General features: G+C 42.5%; 1 protein-coding gene across 1 annotated transcript in view; it reads right to left on the bottom strand.

Annotated features, from left to right (window-relative positions):
* The window catches only part of URB1 (URB1 ribosome biogenesis factor), an 801,240-nt gene that overhangs the window by 640,691 nt on the left and 142,302 nt on the right, over positions 1-18,247 (bottom strand). Inside the window, exons 10-11 of the mRNA XM_085623119.1 lie at positions 3,729-3,866; positions 2,633-2,806 (exon numbers count right to left, since the gene is read on the bottom strand). Of these exons, the coding sequence (XP_085479245.1) occupies positions 2,633-2,806; positions 3,729-3,866 (312 nt within the window). The remainder of the gene's footprint in view (positions 1-2,632; positions 2,807-3,728; positions 3,867-18,247) is intronic.

The following is an 18,247-nucleotide window of genomic DNA, read 5'->3' as shown; positions in this document are numbered from 1 at the left end:
AATCCAACTTCAACATGGTTCCATCTGAGTAATGTTTTAAAAAAGACATCTCTCCAAAACCAGAATCTTCAGGACTGAACACTCAGATCAGTTTTCTCCCAGTTATTATCAGCATCAACAAAATCATGATATTTTGCCCACCAATATTGTCTCAATAGCCTTCACCTGAATTTCAATGTTCTCAGTCTTCCAATTCAAATCTACACCAGAGTACTGATGGATCTAAGAGGGTTCTTAATCACAAAGAAAGCTCAACGCTTTCAGGAAGGTCAATCGATGTATCTATCTATTTCAATTTGGCTCCTGCTCCACATCGTCCCAAAGAAAATGCCTGCCGCAAACTTGGGATACAGACCTTTTGTGGGGGCACCGCCAGTTTCTATTTTACTCTGAGCAGTGTGTAACTGAGCCTCCAGGAACCTCTTCCGTGTGATTACGATATCGTTCCTGCTCCGATGGGAGCCTGCCCATCTAACCACATGATAAATCGACCAATAAAGACATTCGGCATTACACCATCAAGGTGCAAAACCCATTTATGGTGACACAACAACATCCATACGCCATATCTTTGACCTCATGACTCTTCCAACCCCAATGCTGACCAATCCTTTAAGATCAGCCTGGATGTAAACGACGCATGAATGAAGGACTTTTTAAAGCTGAATGGCAGCAAGACTAAAGTACTGATCTGTGCATATCACGCTCTATGCACTCTGGATTTCTGGACAAACATACCACGCCCACTGCATAATTGTGCGCCAGTACTCCATGATGGGGCATAAAATCATTTAAGCAATGTTGACACAGCCTGATAGTGAGCGTCTGGCTGCATAAAATGTTGCACTTCCTAGTTTGCCCAACAGGACTGAACTTAGATGGGATCCTACAGTTTGCTATATTGTGACGGAAATCTGAGAAACCATCTGCTCCCGTTACCACATAATTCCTCTGGAAAGGAGCCATTTTTTTTTACTCAACTGATGAAGGGAGCTGGGCAGCTAGCCATGGCCTTGGGTATCTTTGCACATGCTGTTCGTCAATAGGCGATGGATTTAGCCTATGTAGACTGTGACCCTATCACACAAGAAAAAAACAGGGATACCAGACTAGATTTCAATATTTGGGAAAGAGGGGTGGCATTGCAGGCTTTTACCTAGAAGGGTTTAGGCTGGAATATTGGGAGAATGGAGGCAAGTGAGTGTGAGAAAGAAATACTGTGGTCAGGTATTGTGTTTGTTTGGAAGCAGCAATGAAAACATTCTAACCTAAACCTGCACCAGTCTCCAGTAACTTGGGCTTAGATTCCAGGCAGAAATGTGTCCTCCTTTTCCCAAGCTGGAGCAGTAACAAGTTTCTGCTGTTTTTAACTAAGAATATTCTCCTGTATATTGCTTTGTAGAATCTATGATCTTTGTAGGTCTAATGTTCTACACCTAGGGATGCCTAAAATGTTGCAATGACTTCAGAATGCAGCAACTATACTAATACCTACATATCAGTAGCATGCCCACTAAACTCCACTGGCTACCAATGGAACAACATGACATGGTTAGGTCCCTCTGCATAGCCCATAACCCATGGACAGACTTTGTCATCAACATTTCAACATTAGTGCTCGACTCTGAACATTCGTTCCTCTGACCATGCCCTCTGTCCAGCCATGTCGCATCTCAAAATTAGACAGACAGAAGGCAGAGTACAAGTCCTTAAACTTACTGCCCATTGCCTTCCCCTTAAGGTTTATTATTCTGCCTTCTGGAAACAATTAAAAACCTGCCTATTCACGAATTGCAGGCTCCTGACCAGATGGTTAAATGGACGGTGATTGCGATTTGTGTAAACGAGTACTTCACAAAAATAAACTCTGAGAGAGTCCAGTGTAGCAGAAAAAAGGAAAGACGAGTAAACCAAGAAAGGGGAAGTGTGTAACATTCCTTGATTAGGCTAATAACTCTACTTTTTTTATGTTAAACAAGTTATAGAAATTATAGCGGCTAAAAAATTCGGACTTTAAAAGGTATTAATTGTGCCTTACGCTCCAGAGTATAAAGGGCAGGAAAAAACCTTTATTTCGTGTGGAAAGACAGAATGAAAACAGTAAGCTGCTTCCAGGCAACAATAATACAGGAGAAAAGGCCTTCTCCGAATGGTAGGGGGAAAAAAGACAGAGGGGGAAAATAATATTCAAATGTACAAACAGTTCAATATAATATCACATTTCCTTTCAATGTGAGTGCCAAAAACTAAAAGTTACAACAGCATCTAATTCATATTATATAAGATAAGTAACCTCAGAAAGAATGAAAATCAAAGAAGGCGTTCTGCAAATGTTGTCATCTGTGTAAAGGGGAAGAAACGCATTATAATTAGGAAACTGTTCTAAATGTTACCAATTTGGAGATTATTTGCAATGGTTCTACAGCAGATGCATAAATACTAAAGGTTAAAATAATCAGGGCTAGGAGATGTCACTTGAGCACTTTGCATTTTGATGCTACTTGGGTACTTTGCATTTTGTTTCATGGTCCTTGGAAAATATTTGAGTTTTTTTCATGTGCAGCTATGATGTCAAGAAAATACATTTTACACAATCTAAAACTATTTAAATAAAAAACCAGAAGATGTGTACCTTGCTGAGAGCTTCTCTGAACTTTTGTACAAATTCTTCCATGACAACTGAAGAGTAGATTTCTGACTTTTGCCACAATTCTTCGTTTAAACAATGATCTATTGTACTGTGTGCTCTCCTCAATACAGATGATAAGAGTGTTAAGGTGGTCTGCTTTACTATATGGTTTGGCAGCTGAAATGAGAATTAAGCATATTATAAAGAAAAAAATACCATAAAACACACAAAACGGTTATTTTTCCGAGATCTCATCGCACCAATTTCATCAACACTGAACATATGGGAACGTATGTCTGGTGTTAGGGAACAGAGCAGATAATTCGCTTTTCATTACCAATGCTACCTTTTCTTTTAGAGTACCATGGTAAATACGGTTAACCCTATTCCAACAGGTAATCTCTTCAAGTTGAAGGTAAAGTCCACATCCTATATGGAAAAAGATCCAATTAAAAAAAATGATTAAAGACTGCTTGGAGCACATTAACCTGCTATCTAAGTTCTGGGCTTACCAAGCAAAAGATGAAGTTCTCCGTGAGTGAGCCATTGGTCCCCAAAACCATACTACACAATCACAAAGAACAAGCAGAAATAAGAATGCAGTACTGAGACATTTAAAATGTCAATCACTAAAAAAAGTTCATTGGTGGAAATAAAGTTACAGAAGGTGAGAGTTGCAGTGGATGTAAATAGCATACAAAATTGAGCCCTTAGCTTACTTAGCCCATTGAAAACAGCTGCTAAGGACCCTGTATCAATTACATGGCACTTTCCCAGAATGACTGTTCATCAGCACCATGCAACAGGCAGGGAGAAGTTGCAACATAAACTGTACCCCAACTGTACTTAAAAGTTACCACAATGACACAGTGCCAGTACCATTCTCTGTTGTCGCTGCACTCAGTCACGAATCCCAACACATAAGCATAACCTCTTATAGATAAGGGTATCAAACTTAAAATTAACAAACACAAGCTTCCACCTAATTAGGGTGAATACAAGATTCAGGCATACAGAAATTTCTATGCAGAACTCTTTCCACCAAGAAAAGGGTATACATGTACAGCAAACATAGTTAGCGGTAAGAGATTATTCTTACATTTAATCCTTGGGTATACATGACTTTGTTGCAGACAGGAGGGACAGTTGTGATCATCACCATTGATAGTAATCGAGAAAGAGGAATAAACTCAGATGTTCTAAATGCATTAGACACCTCTGGCTGTGCTTCATAGATCTGAAGAAATAAAAATATACATACAAAAAGTCAACAATGGTCGCCTGTACGCAGCAATGCCTAAACAGCACAAAGAAGAGGCGATCTTTATGTAGAATTTAAGAGTCAACACGGAAAGCATTTTTTTTTATTTTGCCTAGTTTTATTAAGTGTATAACAAACACGGGCCCGGCAGAGTGCTCTGCGGTAAGTAGAATGCACATACAAGAAGTATGAATACAATACAAGAAATAAAATGTCAATTCTTTTTTTGTTGTTATTTTTATTTTTAAATCTTCCTTTAAAGATTCCAATCTCATATTTTAATGAAGTCGATAAGGTGCTTCGGGAGTTTATTTTGAGCTAAAAGAAAATCTTGCATTAAGTATTCTATTTTACAATTGGATGTAGATCAGGGAGGTCTTGCGGTACCTCATTTAGCTACTTATTACCAAGCTGCATTACTTAGCTTAACAACTCAGCTTCTGTCCCCTTTCTCGAAGTTTGATAAATTTTTATTTAAGGGAGAGTGCTATTAAGCTACCAACATTTCTGCGAACTGCAAAGTTACCACAAATACAAAAAAAAAGATATAAGGTGGTGAATATACTATTAAGCCGCATTCAGCGATTTCCTAAAAACTATAATATTCCATCATGTCATGCATACTACTTTCCTTGTGACTGTGAGGTATGGGGCCACAAACTCCCACAAAAAGGGGTACAGCCTTATATTTTGTTGGGCTTTTGTGAATTCAGCGATTTTTATAATGGTACTAATCAGATGACGTGGGATGCTTTTGTGACAATTTTGAAACATGGAGACGTGACCTCTGGCTAAGTTTTAGGCATATTTCATGCTTTCTCCTGATTAACTTCAGAGGAATCAGTGAGAGTACAAGAGTAATTTTAAAAGCTGCCTTTGAATCAAACCTATCGGGCATTGGCAACTGCTACAAGGTACTACGCCAGGAGAAGAACAAGAACCTCATTGAATTAATGCTCCCAAAAATCGCTCCGGAAACTAACTGCAGGTTTAGTAGACAGGAATGGCTAAGAGTCTGAGCTTGGCCACAGGGCATTGAGAGCGGCCAACTTTCAAAGAATGTCCTTCCTATCTAGATGGGTGGCCTATTACACTCCCTCCAGGCTCCATAAATGGTTTCCTACGCTACCGAATGATTGTTTTAGATGTAATCTGCCTGAGGCAGGGAACTGGACACATTTTTCACTTGTCTGAAATTACAACACTTTTGGGAAGAGGTTTTTAGCTTTATCAGTAAATGTGTTTAATTAGTTATTCTTCCATGTGCATCGCTGGTGCTATTCGGCTTCACCTACGTAATTGAGCAGCTCTCATACGAGCAACTCTTCGTGTCCCTTGCCAGAGCAGTAGCCAGATCTTTAATTTTACAAAATATTGGAGAACTCAGAAATTGCCTACATTGACCCTGTGGCTACAAAAGATGGAGAGGACTTACAAATTTTAGGAGGCCTACACAAAGAGGATAGGGGCAGTGTGGAGATTTGGGATGACATGTAAGGGCTATGTTGCAATCACACACATAATTGATACTATGTCATTTATTAATGTGGAATTTCCAGGCGAAGAGTGTAATTATATAGGTTATTAAGCTAGGGGTCACACGTTATCATAGATTTGACGTTTAGAATGCTGGTTTTATACATCATGTAAAATGGAGTATGAATTTATGTCTTTTTTTACCATGGATTTTAAAATGTGAGACTTAATATGCAATAGGTTTTATCTTCTCTGCCTCTTAGTATATTTTGTGCATCTTATTTATTATGTACTAATGGATTATGAAATTTGTTAAACTTATTGTCTATTTATTATATGTGATTGGAGAGTCTGCAAATTTGTCTGTACTACGTTTGTTTCCTACGCTGAATAAAAAAAAAAAACTATAGTTTTCACTGCGAATTACCAAATTAGTTTAAATATAAACAACACATACTACATACAATACATTTAATAGAAAGTAACCATTATTGTGTTGGCCATTTCATCAATGGGGACAGTCAGGATAGGACAGGGGCGGTTCGCTATCATTGGCATTGGGACCCCATCGCTCCCTCACAATTCCTGCAGCCTCTTAATTCATAGATAGTAATATTCCCCTAACATTACTGACAGCACTGTCTCCTAGTGAGTCAGGCATTTCTGACAGGCACATACGCCTGTGCCTGCTGTCGCAGATTTTACCAGGATTACCTTTTGCCCACCCTGGCCCTCACTGGCCAACCATGCGCATCGCGTCACATCACCTGTGACGTGATGCAAGCTCGCTGATTGAGCACGTCGAGCCATTTAAGCTTCAGCTCCGTGCTTCCCCGGGCAGTGTAAACAGAGAGTTTGCATACCTTCATTCCCATCTCGTCAGACGATGGGAACAGAAGGACTTCGTTATCCCACCTCTCCCTGAGACGAGATGGAAAAGGGGTGGTGTTCACAAAAGGCTGCGCCATCACATGGATGACGGATCTAAATGGATCCGGCAGGGCGCTGATTTCAATTAGCGGTCATCCAGTCCCCATGACGGTTTGGACTGTGAGCCCTCGACACAACATTGCCTGCCTTGCCCCTCACTCCTTCAGAGAGTGCTGTACAAGCCTACAGTATTTAAAAGAGAAAAAAATGTATAGCTGTTATTTATCATAGCACATGTGTGAACTGCTTGGCGAAAATTCACCAAGGTGAGGTTATTTGAAAATAATATCTTGTGGTGGTATTGGCGTTCGAGCTACTTTTCTGCAGCCCGCCTCAGTGTCCTCACACAGAGCTTGAGAGCGGCATTTAAGGCCATTTGTTAAACTAGACTTTTATCTAAAGATATGAGTTACTGTTTTACCAATCACCGGGATGTGGCAGTCTCCGCTCTGTATAGAAAAGGCAGGGTTCATTTAAAAGCTGATCGTTTATCAGGTTTGTTTACTGTGGCATTTTCTATTCAAAAATAAGTATAATGTAAGAGGTCTATTTCTGAACTTTTTTTTTTATTACTCACATATACCAAACACCATTTCTGTAATTACGGTGTTAGCCTTAATCAGATCCTTGGTATAGCCAATAGGTCTCGCTTTTGAGACCTAATAAGTATTTAGTTATGCAGCACAATATCCTTGGTGCAACAACATCAACTGTTGCTTGGCTAAACACTTATAATGTCCCAAAGGCGAGACCTATTGGCCAGGGCAATGCTTGTTGGCTATACTGTGTGTTTGACTGATTTTTCAGGCAGCGATTATTGATATTAATAGACGTTTGACTGCATTTCCTCCTTGCAGTGATTGGTATAGCGATATAGCTCTTATGGATTGATGTTGCTGTGATGGGATTGATCTAGGTGGTTATTGTACTGCTGTCTTTGTTAAATATTGTGTAGACATACTGAGTCAGACAGACAGAGTCGGACAGAGTCAGACAGACAGAGTCGGACAGAGTCAGACAGACAGAGTCGGACAGAGTCAGACAGACAGAGTCGGACAGAGTCAGACAGACAGAGTCGGACAGAGTCAGACAGACAGAGTCGGACAGAGTCAGACAGACAGAGTCGGACAGAGTCAGACAGACAGAGTCAGACAGAGTCAGACAGACAGAGTCAGACAGAGTCAGACAGACAGAGTCAGACAGACAGAGTCAGACAGAGTCAGACAGACAGAGTCAGACAGAGTCAGACAGACAGAGTCAGACAGACAGAGTCAGACAGAGTCAGACAGACAGAGTCAGACAGAGTCAAACAGACAGACAGAGTCAGACAGAGTCAGACAGACAGACAGAGTCAGACAGACAGCGTCGGACAGAGTCAGACAGACAGCGTCGGACAGAGTCAGACAGACAGAGTCGGACAGAGTCAGACAGACAGAGTCGGACAGAGTCAGACAGACAGAGTCGGACAGAGTCAGACAGACAGACAGAGTCAGACAGACAGACAGAGTCAGACAGACAGAGTCAGACAGACAGAGTCGGACAGAGTCAGACAGACAGAGTCGGACAGAGTCAGACAGACAGACAGAGTCAGACAGACAGACAGAGTCAGACAGACAGACAGAGTCAGACAGACAGACAGAGTCAGACAGACAGACAGAGTCAGACAGACAGAGTCGGACAGAGTCAGACAGACAGAGTCGGACAGAGTCAGACAGACAGAGTCAGACAGACAGAGTCAGACAGAGTCAGACAGACAGACAGAGTCAGACAGACAGACAGAGTCAGACAGACAGACAGAGTCAGACAGACAGACAGAGTCAGACAGACAGACAGAGTCAGACAGACAGAGTCAGACAGACAGAGTCAGACAGACAGAGTCAGACAGACAGAGTCAGACAGACAGAGTCAGACAAACAGAGTCAGACAAACAGAGTCAGACAAACAGAGTCAGACAAACAGAGTCAGACAAACAGACTCAGACAGACGGAGACAGACAGACAGATATAGTCAGACAGATAGACAGACAGATGCAGACAGACAGAGTCAGTCAGACAGACAGAGTCAGTCAGACTGACACAGCAGATTATACATTTACCCCTCCCCATGGTTTAGTGTGGTATAAAACGGAGGGAGGGCTGGCAGAGCAAGGATTCGGTAGTATTTTAAGGCAGCAAATAGATACGTTGTCACTATTTCATAAAGCAAATGCACATATTTGTAAGTACAATTAATTTTGTTGTTACATCTAATATAGTTCCTACACGATTATTACTAGGATGAATGTCTTTATGAATCTTGTAGTGCTTCACACGACGCTTCAGCACTCATACTTCTGAAGCACGCACTTTTCCATACTGAAAATAAATTTTAGATTTACAAATACTTTTTAAACAGAGGGAATCTCGTCCTCTGTTCAAGCTGGTTAAAGTGCTTGTGTTGTGAATGCTGAAACTGTTGAGAATGCTAAGACAATGATGAGACAACTGTTGTGAATGCGGAGACGAGTGTTCTAAATGCTGAGACGACTGGTGTGAATGCTGAAACAACAGTTGTGAATGCTGAGAAAACTGTTGTGCATGCCGAGACGACTGTTGTGCATTCCGAGACTGTAAAGAATGCTGAGAAAATGCAGAGACTGTAGTGAATACGGAGTATGCTGAGACTGTAGGAAGTGCTGAGAGAATGCTGAGACTGTAGAGAATGCTAAGAGACTGTAGAGAGTGCTGAGAGACTGTAGAGAGTGCTGAGAGACTGTAGAGTGCAAATGGACTGTAGGGAATGCTAAAAGACTGTTGCATTGGAAAAGACTATGGAGTTACTGTACTTGTTTTGATAAAACGCTACTTGAAAATGGCATTGAAGTAATTTCACTGTGGCATGGGCTGAAAGTTAAATAAAAGACGCGCTCTGTGGTGAGGGGGGGAGGGTGTAGAAGTGCGGCAGGGATGTTCTATTTAGTTTCATGGCACAAAGAGCGCAAGTAGAGGTGCTTATGAAAGATTTCACATTTTCGCACAATTAGAATAAGAAAATAAGTTCCTTTGAAATCCTTTATTTGTACCAAAACAGAAGTGTGTATATCACTGGAGTATTGATAAAGCTGTCATTTTACTTCGGTGGAGGCTTCTGGCCTGAAATTCCATGTGGGTTCTTTGCATGTTTTATGGAACCAATTAAGCGCTTTTTCCAAACAAAACCTAACAGCACTGCCACTTCATTCTTTTCACTTTTATATAAAAGAACAGTTAATCAAAAACAATTCAGACTCCCATTACACATCAGCCCAGTCATTCGGTGGGGCAGGCCGGCTGCAATTGCCGGGTAATTGTGAGTCAATGAGCAACATTGGAATGTCTGTTGGCAGGAAAGCCTATTTAGAACATCATTGTGGTACTGCAGGGTGGGGGAGTTGAGCTGAGAAAATAAACAAGACAAAATGGATTGGTTATAAATTAATGGCAAACTGAAGAAAAATGGACAACTCCGGGACAGTGGGGAGAAACGCATAGGGTGCGTGCAGGGGCGCAGTGTGGCTGGTGAGGAGGCTCCGTTTGAGGGAAAAGATAAAAGAAAAGTTAAAGAAAATGGTGGATGAAATGCCGCGGCACCCGCACTTTACCTTTAACATGGTTAAATGTAAAGCACCGGTGCCGCGATAGCTGCAAAAGTAAAGAAATAGATTTTTTTTCTATCGCGGCACCGGTGCTTTACATTTAACCATGTTAAGGTAAAGCGCGGGTGCTGCGATTGCACAAAAGTAAAGACATTTTTTAAAAATCTCTTTACTTTTGCTAAAATCGCAGCACCCGTGCTTTACTTTTAACATGGTTAAAGTAAAGGGCGGGTGCCGCGATTGAGCACTGTTGAGCAAAAGTGAACAAAGCTGGCGGCTGCGGCCTGCTACAATATAAAGAGGCATGAGGCTTACTAGGGAGTGGGAGAAGGGAGGCGGTAGTGGAGGAGATTAACGCGAGAAAGCCAGAAGGCAGCTGTGCACGTCGCGCGTGCTTGTGCGCGTAACAGACAGCTGGTGGCCTGCAAAAGCCTGTGGTGGGTAGCACTTTGAAACCCACTTACTAAATGTCTCGCCAGAGCAGCGCATGCGCTGGCTCAGGCGAGACCGAAAAACTGGGACTGGCCTATCAATTCACGCATGGACACAGAAAACCTGGGAGCTATGCCCCTTCTCCTCACTCTCTGTGGGAATGCAGGTTACTAGACATGTTTGGGAAGTGGGTTGTTATGTAGTTAGTGTGTTTGTAACGTGGCTAACACTGTTGGAAAGTGCCCCAAAGTATTCTGGATAGAATAACCAAAAGATTGAAGTTACACAAGTAGATCTTGAGGACAGAATGTGAAGCTCTCAGACTCCACTGTGACGCAGACTCCATGCCATCTAAATAGGAATGAGTTCATTTGCAAAGTGTAAGAGATGGATTAGTACTTGGGGCAAATTCTCGGTCTAAAGCAGAAATCTAGTGCCTTGTTAGCTAAATGTTGTTTCAAGGAGAAAACGCACACTTACCTCTGGTATCAATGGCACAAAGTAGAAGGCATTTCCTCAGAGAAATACGAGTATTTAGGCACCCACCGGCAAAACAATTACATCAGTAAATACTCAATCTTAGTAAAAAACGATTAAGTATGTAATGATTAAAGTGAGACCAAAGCAACAAAAATTGGATCCTGGGGATATGAACTTATAAAGAAAATATCAAAAAATATAATCAAGAAAGTAAATATGGGTTAAGGTTGACAAGCCTATGTGCATTATTAATTACCGAAAATGGCCACCAGAGGCGATCCTTGAAAAAACAATTATTTACAGCTTCCAGCAAATGCGGCTGGAGGAGCAGGGGCAGAGACAATTCCCTTGTGGCTGTTACACAGAAATGCTTTAAATGTTCACAAAGTTTTTCTGAGGAGCGTCTGGAGCTACTGAGCTAGGATGCAGGTTCAGGGTTTGCTGCCCCTCTGCTTCTGGTCCCAGTTAAACGTTTGACCCAATTTCTCCAATAGGTACATTGGTTCTGGATATAAATACCTATGCTCATCAACTTCCAGGAACTCCAGCAACGGATCCATGAGGGATACTGCCTTCTCGGCCACTCTTATGCTAGCCACATTCGAGTCCACAGGCCTGTAGAGTTCTTCAAAGTTGCCTTCTGCCTGAGGACCACAGTCAAGAGTCCAGTCTGAGTGGGAAAGCGAAGTAAGCCTTTATAGGTGCCATCTATTGTCTAATATGGACATAAACCAATAGGAAGGCTAGGTGCTCTGCCTCTTGAGAAGCACTTACAATTCTTGAGTACAAGGGAAAAGCCATTTTATACAGGCATATACAGAGAGAAGGATAATCTGCTCTGCTTTTCACAAAGTCAAGTTGCATACTGAGCTGCTGAAGGTGTATGGAAGTGTTTCCTACAGTGGTCACCAGACACTGATTGGCGAAAAGGTCCTAATTCTATGCACGGAAAGTAGCCATACTCAACCCAGACTACTTTATAGATAGGTACTGTTGCTTTACTGAAACTCCATCAAAGTTAAGCCTGCTATGTGATCTTTTAAGGATGCAACATGGATGGAAACAGGCCACCACCAAAGACCAACCTCTCAGTAGAACCCTATTTCCCAGTAAAAAATTAAAACTACTCTTAAGAGCTCTGGCTGCCTGTTTGAGGTGTCCATTGGTGGTCCCTTTCACACTCTCTACTTAAATTCCGGAGAGAACTAATGGGGGGATACTTTGTAATTACTCCCAAACGACTACCTGTCAGCGAACTCCAAGCAGACAAATGGTTGTTGCTCTTTCAGAAAGGCATTTCACATCTAATCAGAAGACTTGGAGAATTAATGACTGCCTCCGTAGGAAGGAGTCTCACAAAACTGGTTTGATAACTATCCAGGCTTTACTCAGAGAAAGGCAGCTTTTATTAAAAATCATCTCTAGGCCCATCTCATCAAACATTCAGCATCACCACTAAACTAGATATTGCAAGAGTGCTGAGGGTATTTTCCCATATCCTCCCAGAGACAAGATATGAAAATGTGACTTTTATTCCTAAGGAAGGTACTACAATGTGGAAAGCCACTGAAGCTAATGCAGTGAACTAGCATTGTAATTGTGTCACTCCGGGGACATGTCAGTCCCAACATAGGGCATGTCTTCCTCATATGCTCTACGCACCTAAGCATTGTAGGCACGCAGGCATTAGTTATGGGTTGCTTAGATCATGTAAAAAAGTAGTCTTTCTACCCCTCAAAACTGGTTTATTTTGACATGTGCTGGGTAAAGTAAATCTACAATCATTCAGGCCAACAATGGCAGCATCAAAACCATGATTTTTATAGTCACCAAAGTCGGGATGGCAATGCTGAACTCAGCCCACATGTGACACCTGACAATGGTGTTCTTTCTGTCCCATGTTAATGATGCTTTTCCCAAAAATTCAGATATACCAAATGAAATTACCTAATTGATAATATGATTAGGTATCTGAGCACATGCTTTTTGACTATTCAGCAGCCTTTCAATGCTCAGAGTCTGAAAATACCAGCAAATCCAGTCCCTGACACAAAAAATACCTAAGCAGATTAGGGAGGAAGGCAACTTTCCTTTCACAAAGCACAGCAGCAGGGGATTACAGTGAATTCCAGTTGAATATGTGGCCTATGACAGGAACTTTACAGTAACAAGACGACGTATAAGGAACTTTTAAGAGTAAAAAGCTATGGGGGAAGACGATAACTGAAGATGTAATTCAAGAGAGAGTATTAACAAATAAGATATTACAGAGTAACTTTACTTCTAGAGGCAGAGCCAAAAATTAAAGTGAAAATATTTATCTTGGGAAAAATCCACATTTGTGATGGAGGTTTAAGGGTTCTTTCAAAAAGAAGGAATTTTAGGGATCTTTTGAAAATTATTTGGTGCCATGGAAGTTCTTCTTGCTCCTATAGTCATTCAGTATGACCCCAATCTCGGATTCGTATTTCTTCCGGCTCCTAATTCTCAAAAGCACCAACATTCACTTGCTGATCTATCGTGACTACACTATTACACCTTAATAATGCAATCAAATAATATTTACTTTAATTCTTTAAACATTTAAGTAAATATTTCATTACATTATTATTTTTATATCTACTATATTTTAGTTTAGCATTCAATGTAAGAATTAAAAACAAACATTTAATATATATTTTAAATACATGTTTATTTTTAATTCTTACATTTAATATTTTAACATAATACTATAATAAAATGACAGTAGCTATAACGTAGAATAGCTATTTTCCTTTTTTGTAATTAAAAACAAATTAAACTAATGTTTATTTGAAAATAAAAAAATATTACTTTTAACTCAAATTACATTCTACTTTATGAACATAATCTAAAACTAAATCAATTAACCCATAAAAATCTACCCCTAAACACAACCCATCCATTAAACTAAGATCCTTAACTACATTTTAAACATAACTCATCCCTTAAACCTAAAGACCTAAACACTACTAACCCTTGAAACATAAAAACTCCTTGCTATCCCTTTGCACTGTCCATCACTGCACCCTAAACTCTCCTTCTTGCATTTTAAATTCCCTTACTGCTCCTAAACAGCACCCATCCCTGAAAATGCCCTAATACCCCTTACTCTACCCACCCCTTAGACCTAAATACTCCTTACTACCCCATACAATACTCATCCTTGAACACTAAAAACGCTTTATTACCCCATACTCTACCTCTCACTGAACCATACAAACTCCTTTCTACCCTTATGAAATGTCCATTTCTGAACCCTAAACATTTCTACCTCTAAACACTGCCCATTCCTGAACCATAAAACCCCCTTAAAATCCCTAACCCTCATTGAACTATAAAAACCCCATACTACCCCTTAAACTTTTGAAAAATGGAAAACATTCCCATGTATAAAATATTAAAAAATAAAATCAATCTTATTTTTTAAAGTAACATTTGTATTTTTGTACTCTACATATGAACCACAATACATTTAAAATGAAAATAGTTTTAACCTAATTAATGTATCTTTACTTAAAATAGTAATTCAATTACTTAAAAAAAAAACATAACAAAATATTTGTATATAAATGTCTTTTTTATACAAACCTGTGTATGTGTATATACACACACACACACATGTATACACATATACTGTTAAGTTTAACTTGCTTAAAACAATACTTACCTGCAAATTAAAAGATGGAAAACTTACCTGCAAATAAAAAAACTCCAGATATAACTCACGCCATGTAATAACTCCTGAAGTAAAAAACCCCAAGTTCAGGTAACATACTACTAGGACACATTTGTAACAGTTTATATTTAGAAAAGTACACTAAGTTATGTCAACATGAGCTGCACGCTTACTTCAATAATCCATGTATTCACATTGTTTTAACCTCAGGCTGTTCTACCCAACATACATACAAAGCCTGAATTCCATTAGATCACCCATCAGATCAAGGACAGAGCGGTCTTGAGGGCATGTTGGATTAACACTAAGAAATATAGCATTAAACACATTCTTGCTCTTGCATACACCAAATTGAGGTTCAAATACCCAAAACAAGAGTGTAAAATCCTGCTCTACATTGCATATAATGTACTGAAACCAAGTTTACCTTTGTCTCAATAATAGGTTTCCCTGTCCATCCAGAACTGTTGTAGATGGGGAAATTCACAGCTGTAATAGCTGGCAAATAAAGACTTCCTTGTTGTTTCCTGTAGAGCATTAACCCCTTGGCTGCGGCAGGAATTCCGCCGCAGCGCTGGGGGGGGGTTTGGGGGCAGCGCGGTGGCGCTGTGCTCATGACGGAGCCACTCCGTCATGAGCCATGGTTGAGCTGTGCTCATGACGGAGTGGTTCCGTCATGACTCCGCCCACTGCGCTAATCGCCCGCACAGGCGGGGAATCAGCGCAGCGTGGGAGGAGCGGAGGCCAACGGCCGCAGCATGACGGAACCACTCCGTCATGAGCACACGGCACCCGTGGCTCATGACGGAGTGGCTCCGTCATGAGCGCTGAAGGGGTTAAAGCTCTTTGCAAAAGATACACATAACATTACTGTTAGACCTGTCAGCCCTTTGGGTGGTCCCTCCTCATCATTATTTATTTTGTCCCACTTTTGCCTCAAACCCTGTTTGAATTTTTCCTTTTTGGGAACCACCAGACTTTTTAGTGTTGCTGCAGATTCAGGGAGCCATTTTATCTACCCCTGAAACTTCTGTCTGAGGGCCTGGAGCACAAAATGGTGGCCACCTGTGACATCACCAGCATCCACTGGAACCTACCAGCACCTTCCAGAACATTCCAGAACTCTGTGACAGTTGGAGGCGGTTTAGAATGTTGGGAGGTTAAGACAGAGTGTTGGCAGTTGGAGCTGGCAGTTGGCACCTGACTGGTGAAGAGAGAGCAGCACAACAGTGAAGGAGGAAGGAGTGAAGCAGCAGGGGTGGAAACTTGTGCCTGGAGTGGGGTCCATAAACCCACCCTTGATACTAGTCCCTACTGATGGATCCCAGCCTGTAGCCCTGTGTGGGAAGAAGCCAGAAAAACTCAGCCTAAGGACCTGGACAGCAGGAACAGGCCTTAGAAGCAGAAAGCAGCAAGATCCTGACCTGGAAACTGGTTTCCCTGGAGTCCGGCGTCGAGTAGCCTAAGACCTGGAGCCCAAGGTGGAGAAGCGGCGCTGACTGAAGAAGCAGACGTCGTACCCGGAGCCGCCTGAGGTCGTGAGAGGGCGCCGACGGAGGTCGTGAGGAATACCAAAGGTCGAGGAGGAAGTTAACCGAGGTCGAGTGAGCGGCGTCATCGGAGGAGTGAAGTCCGCCCTCCGGAGTCGTCGGAGACCGAGGTGAAGTGTACCGGAGGTCGGGAGTGAGGATCGCACTCCGGAGTCGCCCGGAACCTGAGAGGAGGAGCACCGGAGGTCGGGGGTGAGGATCGCATCCCGGAGTCGCCGGAAGTCGACATCGAGGCCAGGCCGGCCGACGTCATCGAAGCCGAGAGCGCCATCGGACCGGAGCCGCCCGAGGTCGACCTCGAGTAGAGACTGCCCGACGCCGTCGAATCGGAGGTCGAGATCGAACCGAGGCCGCCGACATCGGACCGGAACCGCCTACCGGCGTCGTCTAGAACTGACATTGTGCCGAGGCCGCCGAGACCGAACCGGAACCGCCTCACGGCATCGACACGACTCCAGCGGCGTCGGAACATCAGAAAAAGGGCAGTAAGTGGAGTAGAGGGCGCCTAAGGCCCTGTGGAGACCTGAGAGACTGCTCTAAGGGGCTAGGGAGGTGCTGGAACCAACCTGACTGTGCCAGGGGTGAATTGGGACTAACCTAGAGAGGTTGTGTGGAGAGAGAAAGCCAGGGCACTGGTATTCCCCCTTGATCTACCTCAGTTTAGGCCTCAGCCTTGTCCCAGCCAGGGAGTAGAACCCCTCAAGCCTTCCACAACCCTACAAGCTGTGCCTGGGCCAAATCAGCCCTTAGGAATTGAAAAGTGATCTGATTACATGAGTGTTGCTGTATACTCTTAATTATTTATTGGGGGGCCCTGTATTTATTGTGGTTAACCTATTTATTGCTTCACTATATTTATTGGTCCACAGGACTTGTTGGTGTACAATATTTATTGGTGACAGTATTTATTGCCTCAGAATATTTAATTGCCTGTATTACCTGCACTGTTATTTATGTCCTTTATATTTATGATCACCCCTATTTATTGAATCTCCAGACAGTATTTATTTGACCTGCACTATTTAAAATTTGTATATTGTGATTGACTTATTTATTTTCCCAATCAGCAACTAAGAGAAAAAGATAAAGAAAGATATTTTCATAATTTTTACGGTGTAGAGTCGTTTTTGGAACGGATGCACGCATGGTTATTGTATGGGTATATTGTATGCTTAGCACGGTGCCTGTTTCCTGACCACTCGAGCCAAGCTACCACAGTGTGTTCGGGGAGTCCACCACCACCCTGCGGAGTGGGAGTGGGCTGTTTCCAACATAAATTGGTGTCCAGTGGTGGGATAGAGCTGTGCCTACGTATACTCAACAATAACGGTGGGTAGTCCATAGGCCTACACCGGGAGTTTTCTCAAAGCGGCCTTCCTAATTGTGGGTTTTTGTTTTTTCCAAATTTACTCTGGTGGTGAGAGGAGGTATTATTAAAGGTACCCCCCTGCATAGTTACTGCACAAAAACCTGTCCTCTAACCTGAGTGGGCAAGATGGAGTTTGTACTAGAAAATCTAGAAACGTACACTGTGGCCCAACTCAGGGAGTTTTGCCAGCGGGAGGGGGTGTACTGTCCCCCAGGAGCAAAGAAGGGTGCACTCCAAACCAGCTTAAGGGCTTGGGGGGAGGCACGCAGGGAAAGCAAGGCTGAGGAGGAAGACAGGGATGGAGAGCCTGACCCCGAGGGGGCTGAGATGTACCAACCTGAGGTGGGGAACCTGTCGGCAGGGCCCAGAACCATTTCTAGGAAGGGCAGCAGTGCCTCTAGCGGTGGCTTGTCTGAAGTGGAGCTAACGGACCGGAGGGAGAAAAGACAGCTCACATGGGACCTAGCAAGGCTGGAAAAGGAGAAGGAGGAGCAGAGGATGGCCCATGAATTACGACTGAAAGAAATAGATCTTCAGATCTTGAGAATCGGGGCACAACCTGTTCCTAATGGTGGCAGCCAAACCCAAGAGATCACCAGGGAATCTAAACCATACCTGCCAAAGGACATAGTGGCTAGCTATGGGGTGGGTGATGATATCGCCAAGTGGCTAGCAGCCTATGAGGTCTCGTTGAGGGCCCATGGGGTTCCAGAGAAGTACTGGGGAGGGGGATTGTACAAGTACATGCCTCCAGCTGGTAGGGATGCTTTATTGGCCCTCGAAGAGGATGAGCAAACCCACTACCCCACC

Source organism: Triturus cristatus, chromosome 8 (genome assembly GCF_964204655.1).
Source record: "Triturus cristatus chromosome 8, aTriCri1.1, whole genome shotgun sequence".
Taxonomy (NCBI): domain Eukaryota; kingdom Metazoa; phylum Chordata; class Amphibia; order Caudata; family Salamandridae; genus Triturus; species Triturus cristatus.
Note: the sequence above shows the minus strand (reverse complement) of the source record. Positions and strands in the feature narration are given on the sequence as shown.